At 41.5% G+C, this 25,193-nt stretch overlaps 1 protein-coding gene across 1 annotated transcript in view; it reads left to right on the top strand.

The window, feature by feature from the left end:
- The first annotated feature begins 236 nt into the window (after positions 1 to 236).
- The window catches only part of LOC120525084 (disks large homolog 4), a 593,143-nt gene continuing 568,186 nt past the window's right edge, over positions 237 to 25,193 (top strand). Inside the window, exon 1 of the mRNA XM_039747069.1 lies at positions 237 to 918. Within this exon, the coding sequence (XP_039603003.1) occupies positions 889 to 918 (30 nt within the window). The 5' untranslated portion in view covers positions 237 to 888. The remainder of the gene's footprint in view (positions 919 to 25,193) is intronic.

Consider the following 25,193-nt stretch of genomic DNA (forward strand, 5'->3'; position numbering starts at 1 on the left):
TCCCGAGCCGCACATCTCACATCACTTGCTGCTCAAGTGTGATTGAGCCTCCTTAAAAGAAGCCGTGGCCGTCCTTCCCTTTGTAATGTTAATAAGCGCCGGCCTAGGAAGTGCTAGAGTGCTGATAGCAATCTGGCGTGGGGTCCTCCTTCCCTCCCTCCCTTTTTCTCTCACTCTATCCATTTTCACCCCCGCCCGCTCTCTCTCTCTCTCTCTCTCGCTCGCTCGCTCGCTCTCCCTCCCTCTCCTTCAAGCCCACAGCCATTCAGTCCTCCCTCTGTTCTGTTCCTTCATTCCCGCATCCATTCCTTTCTTTCTACCTACCTCTCTGCCTCTGCCGCACATTCCCATATTTCCTCTTCTTCATTTCTATCTTCGAGAACCCGCCCCCCGTGCCTCTTTTTTTATTCCCCCCATTCTTCACTTGCCAGCCTCCCTCCCCCCTCCCCCTCTGTTCCTCCCTCACTCTTTCTATCCCTTTATCGAGTGCAGGCACACATTCACACACTCACACACTCACACACACACACACACACATACACACACACATGCACACGGAGCGACACGCGCTGACCAGCTCTGACACATACATACACACACTCAGGCACAGACCCTCTCGGAGAACACGCATCCTTGCACGCTCACACACGCGCGTGCTGACATCCCAGCGCTCACTCAGCTAAACTGAACGCCCCCTCCTTCCTTTTTCCCCCCACCCAGCCTTACCCTTCACCCCTTCACCCCCATCCCCCCCTCCACCACCCCCTCTTCCTTGGTCCAAGAAAAAAAAAAGAAAGAAAGCACGAGGTTTACCCATCTGGAGGGCTCGCTCCAATGCTTAGTGGGCCCCCTGCCATCTTCAGCTGCCACCTGTTTGTCGGTTAAACAATGGATTGCCTCTGCATAGTCACCACCAAGGTAAGGATGCTTCTTCTTCTTCTTGTTCTTCGTGTTCTTCTGCGATGCCGCCGCCGCTGCTCGATGGAGGTAAAGCCCTAGAACGCTGTGCGTGTGTGAGTGAGTGAGGGAGAGAGAGCGAGAGAGGGATGGAGGGAGAGGGGGGCTGCCTGCCCAGCAAAGGGGACCACAGCACTGATGGTTCGCTTCCATCCATGCTTCCTTTTTTCTTTTTGCTTTGACGCTCGCTCGTCTTCAGCCCCCCGGTTAGGCTCCCTCTCTGCCGCTGTTGCTTTCCTCACATCACCCAGTTTGAAAGCTGCCCACAGTTATTGCTCCGAAGACTAAGGTGCCTGCTCAGAACCCTAGTGGCACGTATCTCATCTGGCTTGTCGGCCTGTAGGTCATAGAGTGGCACAAGATGGTATTTTTCTGAGTCTGATTTTGAAGGATGGATGGCTTCGGAGTTGCCGAGTATTGCTAAGTGGTGCTGATTTCCGGCGTTTGCTCAGAGCTTTCCCCCCAGGGTCTCTTGATCTTAATGGATGGTTTTGAAGAGCTGGGAGGAATGTGCATCTCAGCTGCAGGTGGAATAACTTAGTCTGTGTTTACCCTGCAAAAAATAAAAAGAACGTTTGGGTTTAATGGATAAAGGAGTGCGGGAGTGAGCGCCTGTTGAGCGCGGCTGGCTAGGCACTGCTCCGTAAACACAGGAGCAAATTAGCACTCCTCGTGGCAACAGGTTTTATCCTGTCAAGTTTGTGGCGGTCCTGTGTGGTTCCTGCATCCGGGAGGACAGACTCAGATGGCAATCACCTGGTGCACAGCCTTTCCCCAGTACTTGGTGGGCCCAAGAGTGGAATACAAATGCAAATATTATAGTGCCTTTTACAGCTTTAATCCTTTATTGTGATACGCTGTCACTGCATGGTTGCTGCTGCTGCTGCATAGGCCTTGCTGCCTAAAGAGGTGAGGCAAAGATTGCTGGTCTGATCGCTACCATTGACTTGCTGTGTGACCCTCTCTGGTCAGGGCTCTAGTCACAGGATTATGGGGACAATTGTTCTTTTCTGGTGAAACATCTTGTGGGTTGCAGAAGATGTTACATAAAGTGTTGCTTGATCCGGCAGAATGGCTTAGTAGCTGTATATTTGGATTGTAATGCAGAAGAATGTCCCTTCAGTCCCCATCACTTTCTTCATGTATGACCCTGATTGAGTCTCCTAACTTCAGCGGTAGTTGTCCTACTCTCTGTGAATCATCTTTGAGACTTTAAAGGGAGTTTTGTGAAATAGAAGCTGGTCGGCCACCGTGGCCCAGTGTCCAAGTACTGGTGCTAAGTTCAGTTGCCTCCACTAATTCACAGTATGACTCCATGGTGTGAAAATATGTATACATGTGTGCTGCACCTGTGAAGCATCTTATTTAATATGAAAGGCACTGTAAAGAATATTCCATCGGACTACTGACACAGTAAATCTTATAGATGACTCTTCAACCCCTAGTGCTGATTCGTTGTGTGACCCTGATTGAGTCTGTAAATCTGCTAGTGTTCTGAGTGTAGAATACAGAAACAGGTGTATTGTACTTGTGAAACATCTTAGAATGACCGCTGACCAAGTAGCGCAGTGACCAAGGGAGTTTTGTGAAATAGTGGCTGATCAACCATTGTGACTCTGTTCCCAAGTACTGAAACTGTAAATAATACCAATCGAGGTTCAGTTGCCACCACTGATTCATTGTCTCTTAACCTGTTATTCTCAGAGAAGTGTGCTGTACCTGTGAAGCATCACTGTTCACAATGAAAGACGCTGTATTGGGTATTCCACCTGATTACTGACACAGTAAAGCTCATTGATAAGCTTTCAGCCCCCGCTGCTAATTCAGTGTGTGACCCAGAGTGAATTACTAAACCTATTAGTACTTTATGTGTAGAATATAGAAACCGGTGTAATGTATCTATGAAGCATCTTGATTACTATGAAAGGAACTATATAAAATATTGCAACTGAGTACTGGGACAGTAAAACCTACAGATGAGCCTTGTCCAGTCATCCCAGTGCTGATTCAATGTGTGACCTCTGGTGGGTCACTAAATCTGCTAGCGTTTTTGGTGTAGAATTTGGTGACTGGAGTGCTGTACCCATGAAGCACCACCTTCACTATGAAAGGTGCCTAAAGCATATTACATCTGACTTACTGACACAGTAAACCTTATAGAGGACCCTTCCGCCTCCATTGCGGCTTCACTTTGTGAGCGTCACTGAGTCAGCAGACCTGCTAGTTCTCTAGGTGTAGAATTTGGAAACAGGTTTATTGGGCTTGTGAAGCAGCTCGATCAGTATGAAAGGCACTATATATCAGGGGTTGCCATCCTGGCTGCAGGTTTTCATTCTAACCCTTTTCTTAATGAGTGACCTGTTTTTGCTGCTAATTAACTTCTTTTGAACTAATTTGAATTGACTTGTTCTTGAAGACTTAGACCCCTTAATTGTTTCTTTTTCCTTAATTAGCAGCCAAACAATAATGAGATAAAAAAAATGAGCCAAAACAACTGGTGTCCAAAGTACAGTATCTGAAAATAAAGAAAGATGAAGGTCTCAGGAGCGTTGTTCTACTCAGGTCCCCAAAACATTTTAACGGTGCTCTTAGAAAAGAGAAAATCAACAGTTTCAGAAATGTCTGCTAATGAACCACAAGAGCAGCAACAAGCCACAGAATTAAAGAACGGGTTTAATTAACAACGAGAGTCGGCACCTCATTAAGCAGCTGGTTGGAGTTAAATTGGTTAGAGTTTGAGGCCGTGACTGAGATGGTCTTCTATTGGCTCACTCACTCAACATTTCATTTCTGTTTCAGTGCATTTTAAATAATAATAATTCTTTGCATTTATACAGTGCTTTTCTCACTACTCAGCAATTGCAGGTTAAGGGCCTTGCTCAAGGGCCCAACAGAGCGGAGTCCCTTTTGGTATTTACGGGATTCGAACTAGCAACCTTCCGATTGCCAGTGCAGATCCCTAGCCTCAGAGCCACCAATCCGCTTTAAGCCCCAATTTAAGGAAAGAAATGAAGCAAATCAGAGGAGCGATGAAGAAATTCAGGGGAACAAATCTTAAAAAAGTAATTCAATTAAAATGAATTCACAAGAAGTCAATTAGCAGCACAAATAGGACATTCATTTAAAAAAGGGTTAGAATGAAAACCTGCAGCCATGGTGGTCCACCAGGACCAGACTTGGTGACCCCTGCTATATATGGCTTTCAAGCCAAGTACTGGGGTAGTAAAAGTGGTCTTTGATCCCCACTGCTGATTCACAGTGCTACACTGAATGAGTTAGTACTGATGTAATGTTCTATGTTGTTCACTATGGAAGGCACTATATAAAATAATGCACCTGTGTATTGGGAAGGTGAAATTTACAGATCAGCCTTAAGCCTTCATAACTCATTTGGCATGTGACCCCAATTGAATAAGTAAACCTGGTAATTCTCTAGGTGGAGAATTTGAAAACAGGTGTAACGTACTTGTGCAGCAGCTTCTTCACTATGGAAGACACTGCATCCAATTTTCAAGCCAAGTATTGAGGTGGTAAAAGTGCCCTTTAATTCCCTTTGAGCCACTTAGCCTACCAAAGCTTTAAATGTTAGATAGTGTAGGTAGGTGTAAAATACTTGCAAGGCATCGTGGTCACTAAAGAGGCCCTATAAAATATTATTCAGCCAGTCAATGGTATAGCAACTGCAAAGCATAAAGCTAACAGCTCAGTCCCGGCCGTTGGCTTATTGTGTCTCTCTGTGGAGGTCACTTCACCTGCCTGTCCTCACATTGGAGAGATACAGTAGCAATTCCACTTGTCAATATCTATAATTTGTAAGTTAGTTTGGATAAAAGTTTCCCTAACATAAGTATAATGATAAACTGTTAAAGGCATAAAGAGTTCTACAAATGAAAGAAGACCATTCAGTCCATTAAACAGATTTGTTTAGCTAATACCTAAGCTGCGTCAATGTCTCATCCAGATTCTTCTTAAAGGTTGTCATGGTTTGTGCTTCAACTACAAGTCTTGGTAGTTTGTTCCAGATTCCCACAATTCTTTGAGTAAAGAAGTGCTTCCTGGCTTCAGTTCTAAATGTACTTCCCTTTAATTAGTGATTCATTATTTAATCATCATCATCATTATCATCAACAGCAGAATCATGAGCTACTTTCATTTTTTGTTTGTATTATTTAAGCATTTAGTATTCAAGTTTCACACACATAACTGTTTAATAGTTTTATGGACCCCTTTGAGAAATCTGAAGACATGGATGAGGTTCCCATGCAGCCTTCACTTCTGAGGACTTCTTCTTCTTCTTTCGGCTGCTCCCATTAGGGGTTGCCACAGTAGATCATCCTCTTCCATATCTTTTTGTCCTCTACATCTTGTTCTGTCACACCCATCACCTACATGTCCTCTCTCACCACATCCACAAACCTTCTCTTAGACCTTTCCTCTTTTTCTCTTGCCTGGCAGCTCTATCCTTAGCATCCATCTCCCAATATACTCAGCATCTCTCCTCTGCACATGTCCAAACCAACGCAATCTCGCCTCTCTGACTTTGTCTCCCAACCATCCAACTTGAGTTGACCCTCTAATGTTCTCTCTCTAATGTTCTCATTTCTAATCCTGTCCATCCTCGTCACGCCCAGTGCAAATCTTAACATCTGTAACTCTACTACCTCCAGTTCTGTCTCCTGCTTTCTAGTCACTAAACAATTTTAATCAGCTTAGTCTGTATGGCTACCCTTTATACCCAGAATGCACTTGGCTTCTCTCAACTTTATAGTGTGAGGACCAGACCTGCACAGACCTGAATCATTTTCATTCCCTCCCAAGTTTTTTTTTTTTTTTTTTGGTCTGTGATTTAGGTTTCTTCTGTAAATTTGTACACTACAATATATCAGAATCAATGCCAGATTAGATCATGGCCCTATGATGGAATTCACTACTGATCTCACTCCATTCTCCTCTTATCTCTACTTTCTGTCTTATCTTGAACCAACTTACATTACATTACATCTTGCCTGAAGAAGGGGCCTGAGTTGCCTCAAAAGCTTGCATACTGTAATCTTTTTACTTAGCCAATAAAAGGTGTCATTTTGCTTGACTTTTCACTACTTGAACCAACTTGAAACCCCATTTTGTATGTTGCCTCTGATGCTGAAGGCTTCTTGCTTTAATTTCTGTGCTGAACCGTAGAAGAACCTTTTGAAAGTCTTAAGTAAAGATGTTGTGTGGTTTGCTTTTGCCTACTTCTGTTGTGGCCTGTTCTGAAACATCGGACAGACTTGTGTAGTTCACACTTAATCAAGTGAGACACAAGGCTTATGTTTTTTATATGTGTGCTTTTGATTGTTTTCCTTTCCTACAGTATTCAATGTTTAATTGCAAACAGTTCTTATGAATTTTAGAAAGACGGTTTAGGAAGTTGGGTGAGGACTGACAGAGCTCCTGTCCAGTTATGTACAATTCACCATAAATGTTCAGAATGTAAATGTGCTATATGGAGTATTATTTTTTGTTTAACGATGGCTGGTCTTTTCAAGTGTATGTACTTTACATCTCTCATCACCTCTTTAAATCCAGTATTCCTCCGGAGTCTTTAGAATGACCATCTTTCTATGCTAGCTAGTATTAGTCATTTGTTAGGCTGTATTCCAGTACTAGCCAATATGATCCATACATTAGGCCATTGTCCATTGATAGTCTATATTATCCATCTATCAGTTCAACTTCCTATAATAATCAATATTATCCATCGGTCAGCCCACCTTCTTATGATAGTTGCTACAACCCATCAATCAGGCGATCTTCCAGTAACCAGTAAGGCCCAATGGTCAGGCAATCTTTCTATGATAGTTGGTATGCTCCATCAATGAGGTAATTTTCCATTGATAGCTGGTATAATCCATTCATCAGACCATACTCCTTTGATTGTTGGTGTACTCCATTGGTCAGGTCATCCTCCTATGTTACTGTTCTTTTGGTCAGACTTTATTCTTACGATGGTCAGTATGATCCATTACTCAGGTCATCTAACTATGATTGTCAATTTTATCCATCGGTCAGGCCATCTTCCTGTTATAGTTGGTATATATAATCCATTAGTCAGGCCATCTTCCTATGATTACCGTTATGATCCATCAGTCATGCCATGCTTCTAGATAGTTGGTGTGATTCATCAGTTTAGCCATCTTCCAATGATAGATAGCATGATCCATTGGTTGGGCCATCTTCCATTGATAGACTATATAATCCACCAGTCAGGCCATCTTCATATGATATTCAGCTAGACCTATCAGTCCAGCTGTCATCCTATGAAAGATGGTATGGTATGCGCCATTGGCCAGGGCATCTTTTTATGTTACTCAATATAATTCTTTGGTCAGGCCATATTCCTATGATAGTGAGTATGACCCATTACTCAGGTCATCTAACTATGATTGTCATTATGATCCACTGGTCAGGCCATCTTCCTTTGATAGCCATTACAATCCATCAGTCATGCCATCTTCCTAGATAGTTGGTGTGATCCATCAGTTTAGCCATCTTCCAGTGATAGATAATATGATCCATTGGTTGGGCCATCTTAAATGAATAGACTGTATGATCCACCAGTCAGGCCATTTTCATATGATAGCCAGCTACATCTGTCAGTCCAGCTGTCTTCTTATGAAAGTTGGTATGGTATGCTCTGTTGGCCAGGCCATCTTCCTTTGTTACTCAGTATGATTCATTGGTCAGGCTATATTCTGTAATAGTCTGCATGATCCATCAGTCAGGTCATCTAACTATGACTGTCAATAGGATCCTTTGATCAAGCCATCTTCCTATTATTGGTATGATCTGTTGGTCAGGCCACCTTCTATGATAGTCATTGTGATCCATCAGACATGGCACCATCACGTGTGTTGTTTAAACTCACCTTCATAACTTATAACCTTGCTAAAAAATTTTTTAGCAACAACAATAATAACAGTAAATGCAGCTTGGTTGTCATTATCAAAATATTCCCAATTTTCGATGATGTATTGAATTCAATTTCTTATTTAGTAGTACTAGGGTGTTGTACTGTGTTAGCCATTATGAATGCAGTGAGAAATCAAGTAAAATGACACTTCTCATTACATTTCTTACCTAGAAAATATTCCTTTTTGGACTAGGTGAAATTTACTTTATGGCTGACTCAGCTAGCCTGTTTACAGGTTGCTTGGACCCTGCAGTGCTGTCACCATAGTTGTGCTCAGGTGTGCGCAGGTGCAGGTTAATCGCTGAAGTTCCCCTTTGGGACTTAAAAAATTGAGCCCTTTTAAGAGACCCATCGCTTGTTGTTTTTTTTTTGACACAGTTTAAAGAGTGTGTGAACTTGCACATCTCATTATTTGGAGTAGTCGTCATCAGTTTCATGAGTCACATTGCTTACTTATGTAGCAATATAATTTAGCACTTTGCCCACTGAACAAAAATTGGAAATGTATGAATATTCATTTGTGTTTCTGTTGAATATGTGGAGATGATGACAAATTTTTTCATATTGTCCTTTGGTGTTTGTACTATATAACAACATGTTGATAGATCTTCATTTTTGTGTGATTTTTTTAAAGGCATTATTCACCTGCCATTTTATCATCACTGGAGCTGGCAGCCTAATACATTATGAAGCTTAGTTTCTCTCCTTCATTTTCTCACGTGAGGTTTACTGAAGGCTGTCTACTTCTTGACCACCATCCAGTGCCTCTCTAACCTCTGTCTTCCATGTGACTGACTCCAATGGTCTTTTCTCGGCTGTGAAATTTCCCTGCTCATTCACACCTCCAAGCTCTCTTTTCAGTGGCAACATCATCTGCACTCATTTTTTTCTAACCTCTGTGAGCTGATCCAAGCCAGCATCTTTTCAGAGATCACTAGTAGTCATGTGCCCAGGCCAATGTATTTAAACAGAGGAAGCGGTCTTGTAGGCTCTGCTCGTTAAGAACTCATTTACTCCTACATACACATATGTTAATGCACACACACACTTTGCACAGTTTCTGACAGCATCTCTCCTTCTGACAGCATCTCTCTCCAAGGTCTATGTGGCCACAACAGAATTTTCATACCAAAAACATCACTGATTGTCACGGTTGTATTTTTACCCAAACGACTAACAAGCAGTCACAGCAAGCGCAGCTAATCAGCAGATCTAATCAGGGCATGCCAGATTTAAGTAATGAATCTTCAGTCTGAATTTAAAAGCTGAGACAAATGTGCTTTCTCTGGTACATGCAGACAGATCATTCACACAACTTTGAGGCCCTGTAAAAGCTTCACAGTGACACTATACAATGGCTGACCTTGCTCTCTGACCTCCAAAGGCCATGCGAAACGGCAATCTAGTAAAGTGTATCAAATAAAAATCAAATCAAATAGATCTCTTGTTCTGTTAATCCTTACAACTTTGTAAACTGCAGCATTTTGTCACATATGGTTACACAGAGTACCCATGTATTTATATACAGTATAAAGAAGATGTATGGTGTCAGGATAACACAGTGATTAGCACTGCTGATTCACAGACCCACGTCTGGGATTTCAAGTTCCCTGTCTGGTCATTCATTGTCTGTTTTAAGTGTTCTCCATGTATCTGAATGACCTGGCAGTCCCAGTCCTAGTGAAGTGTTACGCAGGCATATTGCCGTTGGTATAAAGGAGCCCCCATAGTGTTCCTTGACACACCTTTTTGTTGGCCGAAAGTCATCAATGTTAGTGTGTCATAGAGTGGATGTGCAGCGTTCATAATATGTCCCTATTTTGTTTATATGCTAGGAGGTTCTACCCCCTGCTCGTTTCCTCGCCATCCCCCAGCCTGCGCTACACGCCAGCCACTTCACATCTCTGCCACTCACGTATGTGGATTTCACTTTCACCAAACAACAAATCTTCATTGGGAAGAGACACAACTTTTCCCTGATGGCAACACAAATTAGATGATGTACAAGTCTCCGACTTAAAGTTTGAATCCGAACAATATATTCAATCTCTTTTCGCTGTTCCGTTATTTCACCGAGTAGTAATTTGCATTTGTATGCGCTAATAAAATCTTTATCATCATTTTTTTGAGACTTTCTAATTTTAGTACTTTCATTATCTCTAACCTGCACTGCATGTGTATTGCGTCAATGTTTTTGAACTTCTACTTCTCTGTCATCTACTCTTTGTCTTTTATTTTCGGCCCCGGGCATGGATAAATCTCTTGGCACAAAGTCTCGTCTCGCAGGGCTTAAAAGTATCTCTCTGAAAAAGTCACGTCTCATCCCAGGCTAAAAAGTCTCATATTTTCTCAGGATTTTTTTATATACCGTATTTACTTGTGTACCACACGCCCTCGTGTAAGACGCAAACCCTAATTTTTGCAAAGAAAATCGGAAAATCGTTTTGCCCCGTGTACAACGCGCATTGTGATTGTATAGGAAGCATTTAGAGAGAGAGAGAGAGAGATCACGAGTGCGAGAGAGAGAGAACACGAGTGCACGAGCAAGCGAGAGAGAGAGAACGCGAGTGCGCGAGCAAGCGAGAGAGAGAGAATGAGTGCGCGAGCAAGAGAGAGAGAGAGAACGCGAGTGCGCGAGCAAGAGAGAGAGAGAGAATGTGAGTCCAAGAAGAAGAAGTAAACATTACAGAATTACATTTCCTCGTGTATGACGCACCTGATTTTCTAATGCTGATTTTCGGGAAAAAATGTGCGCATGGTACACGCATAAATACGGTAATAGATATTTTTTTCTGGCTTTGTGTTTTCTCATTACATTACATTATATATAAATATGTATTCGAGGGGGTACCCAAAAATAACCGTAATCTGTACCATTTATTGAGATGCACCTGTATATATAGTCTCTGATTGATATGAATGGGCTCAAAATGTGCCAAGGTAACATTCTCCACAGCTTAACACCACCACCACCACCAGCCCGGACAGTTGACACAGGTCAGGTTGGGTGCATGGATTCATGCTGTTGGCATCTATTTCTGACCCTACAGTCTTCACCTGTCCATCTTTGGTGATGCTGTGCCTAAAGCAGCCTCAGGTTTCTGTTCTTAGCTGACAGGAGTGGAACATAACATGGTCTTCTGCTGTTGTAGCCCGTCCACCTCCATGTTCAATTTGTTGTGCATTCTGAGATGTTTTTCTGCTCACCACAGCTATGGTTATCTGAGTTCTGCTGCCTTCCTGTCAACTCAAACCAGTATGGCCATTATCCTCTGACTTCTGTCATTAACAAGGTGTTTCTCTCTCTGCTGAACTGTTGCTAACAAGATGTTTCTTGTTTTTTGTACCAATCTGGGTAAACCCAAGAAACAGTTGTGTATGAAAATCCCAGGAGATCAGAGTTGCAGAAATACTCAAACCAGCCCATCTGGCACCAACAATCATGTCACTGTAGTCACATTTTTTCCCCCTTCCTGGTGTTTGATGTATACATTATCTCAAGTTCCAGACCCTGATCTGCATGATTTTGTGCATTGCGCTGCTGACACACAATGATTGGTAGAATAGATAATTTCTTGGATAAGCAGGTTTTCCAGACAGTTTGCTCAGTGAATGTATGTCACAACTGGCAGCTAATGAAGGGAGGCCTTGCGAGGTGTATCACTTGACTGTGGTGGAAGGTTGCAGGGAGGGTAGGCTGGCACATAGTGCGAGGGCACATCTGGTATGTCCTGCCACGAGGTAGGAGGAAGTGGATCTTTTGAAAGACAAATACTACTTCAACTTAAAGCTCCATACAGGATAGGATGAGGCACAGGCAGAGTTAATTATGAAGGAGCAGTATGTAGTAGGAGTAGCTCAAATGGTAAGGTTGCTGTTGAAGATAACAACCTGATATTCCCAAGGTTTCTTCTACTGAATCCCCTTTTCATGGGCTGCTGAAAATATGCAAGATGTAAAGTAAAAGATCAGAAAAAAATAACACTAAGCCCTAGTGTTAACCATTAAAGCCACTTTTACACACTGCTTTACTCACACACAATGCATTAAAGGCGACAAGCACAGAACTGAAACAGCAAATAAACGACCAGGTGTGTAATGGAATCTTCAAAAAATTATCTGCACAAAACAAACTGCTCAGCAAGGCCACAAACGTGAAGAATACAAAACAATGATACCATACAGTACAAAAAATAAATAGGAGTTATTGCGGGATTTTGTTGTAAAGTCCAAGCCAGCACAGATAAGCAGCATGTCTAAGGTGCGGCAGGCAAACTGCTTGCAAAAAGAATAAAAGAAGGGTCCTATTAGATATGATGTGACGAGTGGGTTAACTAATTATTCAGACAGCAGGTATATGCCGTGCTCTTTCGCGGTGATAAAGTCCCTGCACGGTGTGTCATTAGGTCACCTTGGTAGTCCTGAAACTGGTCATTCTTGCAAGAGTTGTATTTTTACTGCTTGTGGCCGGGCTCATTATTTCCCCACTTCTGTGCTCTTTCTCTGCATTTCTCTCTCAATCTCTGACGTAACACTGTAGAGTAAGCGTGACTGGTTGAGACCATGTCCACTACTACGAAGTACTCCCAAGTTTGTTAATGAAGTTAGGAGACAATGACAACACAGGCAGACATGTTTCCTGATTTCTCAGGCTCCTACAGTCATTATTGAAATATAAAACCTTTTATGACATTAATTACTTCCTTTATATAATTTATAATATTTATATTATATACATTTTATATTAAAATACATGTCCAAATCAGGTTCTTCCATTCATCCATTTAGCTATCCCATAATCCTTTTGGCTTCTCATGAGCCTGAAATTGGATGATTAGGCTCTGCTCAGTGTTAAATGAGCTCTGCATTAGAGGTAATTGTAGTGCTACTAGCTGTGTAAGCCTGTGCTGTAAAAACACGGGGTCCTAGAAACTATTGAAATCGTCAGAAAAAAAATTGAAATGTAGAGATGTCAGGTAATTGAAGGGAACAACTCTGGGCATCTCTCTCCTAGGAGGTTTTGTTTTGCCGACATGCTCGCATTTCTTGTGTATTAGCAGAGGGAGGAAAAGTAAAAGGGATGCCATTTTGCCAATGTTCTCGCCTCAATTCTGTATTAGCAGCTAAGGAAGTGACTTTCTTTGGAGGTTTCCTTTTGTCGATGTGCTTGTCTCGCTTCTGTATTAGCGGCTAAGCAAGTGACTCTTTCTTCTGAGGTTTCTCTTTTTGTCAACGTGCTCACTTCGCTTGTGTATCCTTGGAGGTGGAGCCCACCTCTCATTTCTAGGCCGGACAGACAGACAGACACCCACACTTCCACACATAGACGTTTATATATAAGATTGTTTGTTAACCGAGGTAGTATGGAAGCACGCTGCTCAGTGCTCATGCCTCGTGGACCTAACATCCTGAGTTCAAATCCCAGGTCTGCTCCTTTACATTTACTTATTTGGCTGACACCTTTATTGATGGAGACCTGCTGCAATTTGAGATACAATTGGTTACATTTCCAGACAGGTGAAGTGACTTGCTCACGGTCACGCAGGGCCATTTGTGGGATTTGAACCCGCAATGTTAGCATTTGAAGTCCAAAGCTTTAATCACTACATCCCACTGCCCAGCTTGTCATTGTCTGTGTGGTGTTTGCATGTTCTTCCATGTCTGTATGGGTCTCTCCCAATATATTCATGATTGTATGTGTACTGTATATTTGTGCAAACAGTGTCTTACTTTACCTGTCTTATTTTATTATTATTAGCATTACTGCTTGTATTTAGGTCTAAATTGCACAATATTGTGAGTGTGCATTGTAGTGCATTGTCTTTGCTCTTTTGATTTTATATTGTGTTACTGTTATTGCATTGTTGTTCCAAATTTTACTTACCTCTTATAGTTCTGTAAATTGTATTATGACAAATAAATAAATACATACATGCTTACATACATGCAAAAATAAATTAAACATTTTAAGAGAAGAAAAATACAGAAAAGCCTTAACCTTAAACAGTCAATTCTCGTTATTCTGAAGGATTACGTTCCTTGAAAACCTCACAGAAACAGAAACCGCAGATATTGAAGCGCTGATCCTATGGGAGAGCAGGGTGAGGTTCTGGCAGACCCTACTCACTATACGCTTTGGCTGCCCGTTTCTATAAATATCTGGGAGTGCAGCTGGATGACAAATTGGACTGGACTGCCAATACTGATGCTCTATGTAAGAAAGGTCAGAGCAGACTATACTTTCTAAGAAGGTTGGCATCCTTCAACATCTGCGGTAAGATGCTGCAGATGTTCTACCAGACGGTTGTGGCGAGTGCCCTCTTTTACGCAGTGGTGTGCTGGGGTGGCAGCATGAAGATGAAAGACGCCTCACGCCTGGACAAACTTGTTAAGAAGGCAGGCTCTATTGTAGGAGTAAAGTTGGACAGTTTCACATCCGTGGCAGAGCGACGGGCACTAAGCAAACTCATGTCAATCATGAAGAATCCACTGCATCCACTGAACAGTGTCATCTCCAGGCAGAGGAGTAGCTTCAGTGACAGACTTTTGTCACTGTCCTGCTCCACTGACAGACTGAGGAGCACACTATGCAACTCTTCAATTCCACCCGGGGAAGTAAATGCTGACATTACTCAAAGTTATTGTCTGCTTTTTTATTTTTATTTTTATTACTATTTAATTTAATATTGTTTCTTTGTATCAGTATACTGCTGCTGGATTATGTGAATTTCCCCTTGGGATTAATAAAGTATCTATCTATCTATCAAGATCATTTTGTGCACCAAAAATCAACTAAACTCATCACAATGCATTTACGCTTTAGAGCACTTGGCAAAAGTTTTTCATTGACACAACACTGCGCTGACATTGTTGGAATTCAAATAATTCATTTAAAAATCAGCGTAAAACACTAAGAACACTTGGAATTTTATCAGAACATGGAGACTTGTTAACACAACTGAAGCCATGCGAACAAGACCACAGTTTCCCATGGTGGAGCTGCTTGTGCCAGTCACTGCTGCGCAATAAGCCTCTTAGATTTTTTTTTTCTACATCACATGGATGCAAACAGCTCACAGATGACATTTTAGATTTCCCAACTTTGACTCTTTATTGTGTTTTTAAAGGCAGTGTAGAGCATTTAGCTAGGAGACATGTGGAAATGAACACAGTGACTTTGTAGGTAGTAATAAACACAAACTAGAAACTGCAATTTGGACAACCCGCAAAAGCGACACAAATTGTAAGGCTGATACAGATGTGTGTGTGTTTATAACCATATTACTGCATTCAGTTTTGTACCACATTTCAACGTGCAAGTATGTGTGCCATTTCCTCAATTTCTATCGCTCCTCAAACTTGAAACATTTTGGGTATTTATTTATCATCACCGGTTTTTACACAATGCCAAGCATATGCTATTTGGCCTAGAGCAATGGGTCTCAAAGTATTCTGGACCGAGGACCACATTGTCAATGTAAAACATATAGAGGACTGCAAATACCATGTCATTATTATCACCTTCTTTATGATTTTGCATTCGAGAAATGCCGTAACAGCTCAAAGAAGAAGAACGGACACATCGAATCAAATAATGACTTAGTAGGCCTGAACTGGATTGTTTATTGGAAGGCATTTCCTTAATTTAAGGGTCTGTGCTGCTGCTTCCACTGTTATGCCTTTGGAAGATAGCTTAAGAAAGCCGGCACTCACAGAACTCAGTCAAACTTGAACTGCTCCTCACTCGCTTTCTGTCTTACCAGCTAAAGCTTGTACTTGAGCTCTGTGAGCTACCATGCTGGCTCCTTTTTGTTGGTTTTACATGCAATTCTTCACGTCTCACTGGGGGCTTCATATATAAAACTTGCTTGTCTTACGCAAAAGTCAGGGTTTATAAAACAAGAACTTGGTGCGGAAATTGTCTTAAAGTTACAACCATCGTCCTATGCAAACTTTTTTAGTGTTGTCATTAGTGTTGGCAGCAGAACAATAAGGTGAACAGAAAATCTTGTTTCATTGGGTAATTCAATGATGTATCAGTCACATTCTGACATCCATCCATCCATTTTTGAAACCTGTAACGGAAAAACAGGGGGTCATATAATTTAGATAGATAGATAGATAGATAGATAGATAGATAGATAGATAGATAGATAGATAGATAGATAGATAGATAGATAGATAGATAGATACTTTATTAATCCCAAGGGGAAATTCACAAGTAAAATAGTAAAAAGTGTCCAGGGAGCAATTCCACATAAAAGAAAGTGGTAGAAGCGATTTACATGATGGACTCTGTCCAATTCATTAAACGACACCAAGTGGATGGCTCAAGGACAGATTATAAGTTAGTTAGTATCATGAAAAATTACACAAATAACCATTGATGATATTTAAATGAAAGAAAACATGTTTGTTTTTTTTAACATAAGCACTTTCTTATTTTAAGAAGTTAGAAAATGTTCAGGCAGCTGGGGCCTATCCTAGCAATCAATGGCCACACACACACACCATACACACATACCAGGGGACCATTTAGCACTACCGATTCACCCAACCTGCATGTCTTTGGACTGTGGGAGGGAACCAGAGCAACCCACAAGGACCCATGCGCAAGGTCCACACAGGGAGATTCCAGGACGGGACTCCCAGATTTCTTACTGAGAGGCAGCAGTGCTACCACTGCGTCACCATGCACCTAATGCATTAATTAACATATTTATGTTAACTGTGGCCTTAAAGCTTGAGAATAAAATATCTGTTATTGGAGACTTATTTTAGTCACCATAGTGCATCTGTGTAACATAAATATCTGTAATACCTCAAGTCAAAGTCACTGAAGTTTCGTTTCCTCTGTTCTGTCTTAGTTTGTGACTCAGGAACATGACCAAATTTATATGGTGATTAGGTCATGAATATTCATAAAGGGCATTTTTATGGCCATACATGGTTACGGGCTGGAGGTGATGGGACTAAAAACACAAGTGCATAGTTTTAAGTTGTTTGAGATTGGCATGGAACTTAGCAAAGTTTTATAATTCCCTTTTTTTGTGTATTTGCCTTTTTTACCTTTCTAGCGTAAGCAAAATTAGATTATAGAATCTAAGCACGGTTTTAAACTGGAGGCCCCTAGTGTCTTCTCTCATATCTGGGTCGCATACACTGTCCATGTCCGATTCACTCAACCCTAACAATCCTCGATGGAATGTCTGCATTACAAGACTACCATTTAAACCTTGGTGGGTTTATATTTTGGGGTCTCAGATTTTAGCCAATGATCCATAATGTGGAACTAAGGGATTGCTGCTTCCAGGGCTTGGCTCTTGAGGTGGATGTCAAGATGGATTTGAAAAGAGTCTGACATGGTGAAGGAATTAGGTTGGATGGGAGAGGGGAAACTGTGAGTTTGAAGATATGTCAAAAAAGTGGGAGATATTGATGCGACCATACAGGATCTGAGAAGGTAAGAGTGGTTTAGAAGAAAAAGATGTCATTGTCTGCAAGAAGGTCAGACACAGTGCTCCGTGGTTGGTGTCTTAAAAGCCATTTCATGTGGCTCCTTCAGCAAGAAAGTTCTTCTAAGATGGATGACTAGGTCAGCATACAGCCACCTGGCACGTGTTCACAAACCAGTAATGATCCACGGACCACACTTTGAGAACCTCTGGTCGAGAGCAGCCTTGAGAACAAAAGTTCTTGACACAAATAATCAAGGAAAACTAATTCGCAATGATGACATATTTTAATCAAAATATTATTTAGATTTTCTCCTTACAATACATACAAGTTACACATTACGAACACCAGGAGGCGCTGCAGCAGTCCAAACCCCATACACAGCCTTGCAGACACAAGAAAAAGTTTATTATTATGAAATACCATACACAAAGGCTTCACAAGTATAACAAATACAGCACCACACAATTGTCACTCTTTCTCCTCTTCCACACCTCCTAGGTGAGCTTTGTCCACCTACCACCTGACTCTGAATCCCTGGATGAGGTTGAGTGGTCTCTACTATCTTGGACCTGGGAGTGCTCCTGGTGCTAGGATCACCATCTGGTGGCACCCATGAAACCCGACAAGGCTGCTCCATTGGATTCCAGTTCCCAACATCCCTTGTGGGTGTCCATACTGGTAATGTTGCCCAGGGAGGCTGCCAACTAGTGTGTCAGGGGAGCAAGTAGCCTCACCAGGTCTCCCCCTGTCCTTCCATTATACTGGACTCATGACCAGGTAAGGATCCCTGTTCAGTCCCAGCTGGGATGCCAATCTTTGCATGCCATCCATTACAGGATATACACAGAAGCATTTAAGCCTAAAAATTACTTATCAGTTGCCTTATCCTTCTTTTGCACTTGCATTGCATACCCATTCAATATTACAGCCTTCTTTGAATGGATGGCAAATTATGCTGTTACAGTTAGTCTCTTAATATGTGGTGCTGCTACAGTCTTTTTCCAGTTGTGCCCCATGTGCTGTTGTTACGCTCTCCCTTCCCATGTCTGTATGCATTTTCCTCCCACATCCCCACAGGGGATTTCAAAGTGACTCACTTTGACTAAGGCTAGGAGTGGAAGTGGGCCTAACACCCTGTGTAGGGTTATTTCCTGCCTTCTGCCCAGTTCTGTCAGGGCAGGCTCAACCTTGAGTTGGATTACACAGGTTTGACAATGTGAATATATATATATATATATATATATATATATATATATATATATATATATATATTTGTTTCCTAGTAACCATCCATCCGTTTTCTGGGGCATCCATTTTCTTTACAGGGTAGACAATAGCAGGATCATCAGGTGCAAAGTTACCATTGCTAAGGTGATTTTATATGCTCTTAGATAGATAGATAGACAGTCCCAGTGAGGTATTATAAAAACGTTATTGGCTTAGGTATGCATTTCTTGACACTTCCTATGAATAATTTTTTGGCTGAAAGTCCTCAGTCTGTCATGGACAGGATGTGCGTCATTGTTCATAATGGCAAATCAGGTTTCTCTTCCTTCAGTCCCCCTCTACTACCTTCAATGGTTGTGTGTATATCTCATAACTGAGCCTGCGGTCTTAATTAGCTTGTTAATTCAGTGGGCCTCTCTTGGAAGTGATGCTACCAGTCTGGTACACCAAAGCGTAGAAAATTGCACTGACCATCACAGAGTGGCAGAAGATGTCATGGACGCCACTAGCCATATAAAAGGAGTGCCCTTTCTTGCACAGTTCTTCTGCATTTTCACAGTGTTTACATGAGTATATGTCTAATTAAAAAAAGAAACAGTGTTGATGTGTTTGTGTCAGTGGCAGCCATAACATACAAACTACTTAAAATACTAACTTAGAAAGGCTGTGGGCAGTGCAGTGCACAATTTGAGAAAACAGGGATATCCCAAGATTGCAAAGTCTCTCAGAACATTGCCAGAGGTAAAACACAAATGTGAGAGCTGGGAAAGCTGCTGGACTGATTTGTTTTGCTCCTCAGGCATTTATCATAATAAGAGACTTTCCATTTACAGTAAGTCTCAAAAGCTGAATTACAATAAAATTTAGATGTACTGTACATCAAGCATAAATAAATTTCAGAGCCCACCTAAAAATACAGCGATACTAGAGCCAAGGATTCCACGCTTACTTCATGGACAATCATGTGAAGATGGCCGTAGAGCAGAGAAACAATTTAATTTATATTGAATTATCAAATAATGAGTACCATTTTCAAGTATAGTTCTTTGGCTTACTGTTTAAATTGATAGATTCATTATAGAATCTTTCTTTCTTTCTTACTTTCTTTCTTTCTTTCTTTCTTCATCATTTTTAACACAATGGATAACAGCAATATCCCAAATTTTCAAATGCCTACAGGCAGCACCAGGTACTTCTTCTGCTTTATAATATAACAGACTGTAATTCACCTTGGGTTTCACCCATTGGCCAAAACTGATGAAACTTTCTGATGCCCTCTGGTTTCAGCCAAAAGCCAGGTCTTGGTTTTGGTGGCAAATTGAAACATATCCAGCTGTCATTAGAGGAGAACATGAAACTGTTACAGGCTATCCAAATGTATTTTGGTAGGGTAGTGTTCAGAGCGTACCATAGGCGTAGCAGTCATAGCAGCAGCAGCAGTATTGTCATACTTTCAACTACTTTACTTACTGGCCAACCCTGTTTTGTTCTTTTTTTTCCATACCTGCATTTTAGTTTGAACCTCCCATAAGTCAAATATCGCTGAAGCTGACCCAGACAGATATACCAGATGAGCAGTTGTGATACCTCAGACAACTGGGTGTATTTGTCATTTTACTTCACTTAAAAAAAGAAGCAAAACCACTGGATGCGTAAGCAACTGTCCCCTCCATTACAAGCAAACCATATCTTAGCAGCCCTAGTCCCCTCTCCACGCACCCTCGTGTTTGTGATTCCTCAGAGTTCCTGAGCCCTCCTCCTATTTCACACACTCCTTTGAACGCGGTACTTCAGCACCTGGCAGTCCTCCCCATGCAGACTTTACCCCATCCAGGGACGCCACATCGTCAGGCCACTAGATAGCAAATAGGTTTTCAAAACTTTGTAGACTCTGATGTTGGTGTTGAAAATGTTTGTGACCCCACAGCAGCAAGTTAAATTAGCAACCGCTAGCAATGCTTGAGTGATCTGAAAGATTCAAGAGCGGCCCACTGGCAGACACTGAAAGATGGTCAGAGGTCATGTATTTGCTTAAAATGGACAAACCAACAACTTCACAATGTAAACTTCTGTAGGTAAAGCATTAGTACAACAGATAGGATGCATGGATGGAACACAGCACGTCAAAAGACATGTTTTTATTTTTTGCAAAATTTGCAGCTGTATTTAAAATGAAGACGGGAATACAATACAATACAATACAATACAATACAGTTTATTTTTGTATAGCCCAAAATCACACAGGAAGTGCCGCAATGGGCTTTAACAGGCCCTGCCTTTTGACAGCCCCCCAGCCTTGACTCTCTGAGAAGACAAGGAAAAACTCCAAATAAAAACCTTGTAGGGAAAAATGGAAGAAACCTCGGGAAAGGCAGTTCAAAGAGAGACCCTTTCCAGGTAGGTTGGGCGTGCAGTGGGTGTCAAAAGTAGGGGGTCAATACAATACAATATACAGAACAGAACAATTCCTTAAGACAGCATAATAATAAAAATTTTAGAAGTACAGTGTAACAGTAGATGATATGACATAATTAGGTTTGGATATTTTTAGAGTCCTGGAGACCTCATCCATCTAGCTGCCTCCCCATTTGGCCATGCCACGGCTGAAACGTTGCTCCGATGAAAGGACCCCTCTTTCCCATGATTCCTGTGATCCTCCATCAGGGATGACTTTACCATAGGCAGGCAAACAACTTGGCAGGTGGGCCGTGGCACCAATGGCCACATTTGGGTACCGAGAAAAGAAACAGAATAGGTGAGGGTTAGTATTCAAATATAATTATCATGTTAAATATTGACCAAAGAATGAGAGACACTGGGTTTTCAATTCAAAAAGTGAAGTGCCACGCAAAAGGGGTATATTGATTTTGGACTACTTTAATTTTCAAGAGGTATTTATTTAACACTGAGGTGGGCTGGCGCCCTGCCTGGGGTTTGTTTCCTGCCTTGCGCCCTGTGTTGGCTGGGATTGGCTCCAGCAGACCCCCATGACCCTATAGTTAGGATATAGCGGGTTGGATAATGGATGGATGGATGGATTTATTTAACAATATTTAATCAAAAAATGCATGCATTGTGCACATTGTTAGCATATGACTGAATGACTTGGCATGTGGATAATGTGACGCGAGTAGCGTGAAGGTTTTTTTCACTGATGTTTGTGACATGGTTTGCTCTTGTCCAGCGCTGTCCATTCTATCTCCATTCTCCAATAAAATTGCAAGCCACATGGGGTAAATAACATATAAAAAGAAATGAATGTATCATTTTTGAGTTTTCTTTTAAAAGGTAGGCAGTCAGATTATTTTCACAAAGCAACCGTTTGTAAGTGGATTTGAATTAGAGAGCACAAAAACGCATTTAAACTGGAAACAACAACACCTGTGATGCTTCCCCTTATGTCGATTTGAGTGGATTTTTAAAACTGTATATTTTTAAAAAGATTTGTATAGTTAACAATAATATTAGGCCTACCCATGAAAAATTAAGGCTCACTTTGTTTTGAAATTGCTCCGCTCCAGGTGTAGAGTAAAGTGAAATTCTTACTTGCAGCTAATGTGTTTATAGGGCTGCTTACATTAATTGCAAAAAACAAACTAAAGAGCACTCAAAGGTGCAGTGGTGGCTCTGAGGCTAAGGATCTGCACTGGTATCTGGAAGGTTGCCGGTTCAAGTCCCGTTACTGAGCCTTTGAGCAAGACCCTTAACCTGAAGATGTCTAAGGGACGCAGTATAATGGCTCACCCTGCACTCTGACCTCCAAAGGGCCATTGTGAAAAGACAACTTCCCCTAAGGGAGTAATAAAGTGGACCAAATACCAAACATACAAAAAGAAAATGATCTCTAGATGCTAGACAATTTGAAAGTTATACAAACTAGCCGTCCCCTGCAGCTCTGCCCACGTAGTAGTGAAACAGTACAAACTTTCAAAATCAATGAACAAAATGGTATCGCTAGCTAAGTGGAGGCAAGGTACACTCCAAAACGTAGAGGTAGACCGACTCCCCACTTCGGACGTCCCGCTTCCCCCTCTCCTCGGCCTGCAGCCTCTGTCTTGGATTAGCGCAAATATATTGTTCCTGCAAGCGAACTATGATTCTTAGTGTTTCGAGAGAAGTCGCAAAATCAAGTGGAATGTTTAAGTAAATTATAGAAAAAAAGCCCAATCTAAATCCATTAAGTAGTTCTCTCGTTCGCTAGCTAAGCGCAGGTAAGGTACACGTCACCCCCCCTCCCCTCAGCCCACTGTGTGTCTCTCGGATTTGTGCAAATAAATTGGTACTGCCAGCGAACTATGAAACATAGCACAATGAGAGAAGTTGCAAAATCATCCAGAATGTTCAAACAAATTATAGAAAAAAAACCCCAATCTAAATCCATTAAATTCTCTTGTGAAAAGCATACAGAGAGACATTTGAATTTATATATATAAAGATGACTAGCAAAATACCTGCGCTTCGCAGCGGAGAAGTAGTGTGTTAAAGAAGTAATGAAAAAGAAAAAGAAACATTTTAAAAATAACGTAACATGATTGTTAATGTAATCAATGTAATTGTTTTGTCACTGTTATGAGTGTTGCTGTCATATACTGTATATATACATACACTCGCCTAAAGGATTATTAGGAACACCTGTTCAGTTTCTCATTAATGCAATTATCTAATCAACCAATCACATGGCAGTTGCTTCAATGCATTTAGGGGTGTGGTCCTGGTCAAGACAATCTCCTGAACTCCAAACTGAATGTCAGAATGGGAAAGAAAGGTGATTTAAGCAATTTTGAGCGTGGCATGGTTGTTGGTGCCAGACGGGCCGCTCTGAGTATTTCACAATCTGCTCAGTTACTGGGATTTTCACGCACAACCATTTCTAGGGTTTACAAAGAATGGTGTGAAAAGGGAAAAACATCCAGTATGCGGCAGTCCTGTGGGCGAAAATGCCTTGTTGATGCTAGAAGTCAGAGGAGAATGGGCCGACTGATTCAAGCTGATAGAAGTGCAACTTTGACTGAAATAACCACTCGTTACAACCGAGGTATGCAGCAAAACATTTTTGAAGCCACAACACGCACAACCTTGAGGCGGATGGGCTACAACAGCAGAAGACCCCACCGGGTACCACTCATCTCCACTACAAATAGGAAAAAGAGGCTACAATTTGCACGAGCTCACCAAAATTGGACAGTTGAAGACTGGAAAAATGTTGCCTGGTCTGATGAGTCTCGATTTCTGTTGAGACATTCAAATGGTAGAGTCAGAATTTGGCATAAACAGAATGAGAACATGGATCCATCATGCCTTGTTACCACTGTGCAGGCTGGTGGTGGTGGTGTAATGGTGTGGGGATGTTTTCTTGGCACACTTTAGGCCCCTTAGTGCCAATTGGGCATCGTTTAAATGCCACGGGCTACCTGAGCATTGTTTCTGACCATGTCCATCCCTTCATGACCACCATGGACCCATCCTCTGATGGCTACTTCCAGCAGGATAATGCACCATGTCACAAAGCTCAAATCATTTCAAATTGGTTTCTTGAACATGACAATGAGTTCACTGTACTAAAATGGTCCCCACAGTCACCAGATCTCAACCCAATAGAGCATCTTTGGGATGTGGTGGAATGGGAGCTTCGTGCCCTGGATGTGCATCCCACAAATCTCCATCAACTGCAAGATGCTATCCTATCAATATGGGCCAACATTTCTAAAGAATGCTTTCAGCACCTTGTTGAATCAATGCCACATAGAATTAAGGCAGTTCTGAAGGCGAAAGGGGGTCAAACACCGTATTAGTATGGTGTTCCTAATAATCCTTTAGGTGAGTGTATATATATATATATATATATATATATATATATATATATATACACACACACAGATGATATAACAAGATGCAACAAAAACATTAAATAATGCACAGGTGATTTTTTGCCCAAGACACATTCCGTAAGTGTGTTTTTTATTCATTAGTTGTCTAAAACCCAATGTACACATATAATAACTTATGCATGGAAACTACATACTCTTGTAAATTTTAATTTATTTTTAACAGAGGTGATTTATACTGTATATGCCATACGGGATGGATGGGCATTCTGATCAGGAGAGAGGAAGGTTTCTTGTCTGGATGGGAACACATATATTCACAGTACCTTTCCTGGCTGGGATTAAACAGAGGGACAGGGAAGGGGGCTGCTTATTCCCCCAAGATGCTAGATGGCAGCAGCTCTAGATATCAATACCCATTCAGATACCAACTGGGAATGCCAAGAATTGTAGTCCGGTAGTGCAGCTTTAAAATGTATCGTGTCATTACCTTGGGGAATATGTGATGCTTTAATATAATAAAAGCACCAGGAATGAATTTGTACGTTGGCATTTTGCTTCACCGCATCTAAATATTCAACAAACATCAAAGCGCGCACATTGATCCTGTAGGATCTGCAAAGCGGCTTGATGTCACACGTTGATAGTAAACAGAGACTCTAATGTCACATTCCAGCTTGATCACACTGTGCCTGGCGATTTTTTTGCTGGTACTTCACCTCGCACACACATCGCATTAATTTCTGAGGACGTGCTCAGAGAACGTGTCAAAT

The sequence above is a fragment of the Polypterus senegalus genome, chromosome 3 (assembly GCF_016835505.1).
Source record: "Polypterus senegalus isolate Bchr_013 chromosome 3, ASM1683550v1, whole genome shotgun sequence".
Taxonomy (NCBI): Eukaryota; Metazoa; Chordata; class Cladistia; order Polypteriformes; family Polypteridae; genus Polypterus; species Polypterus senegalus.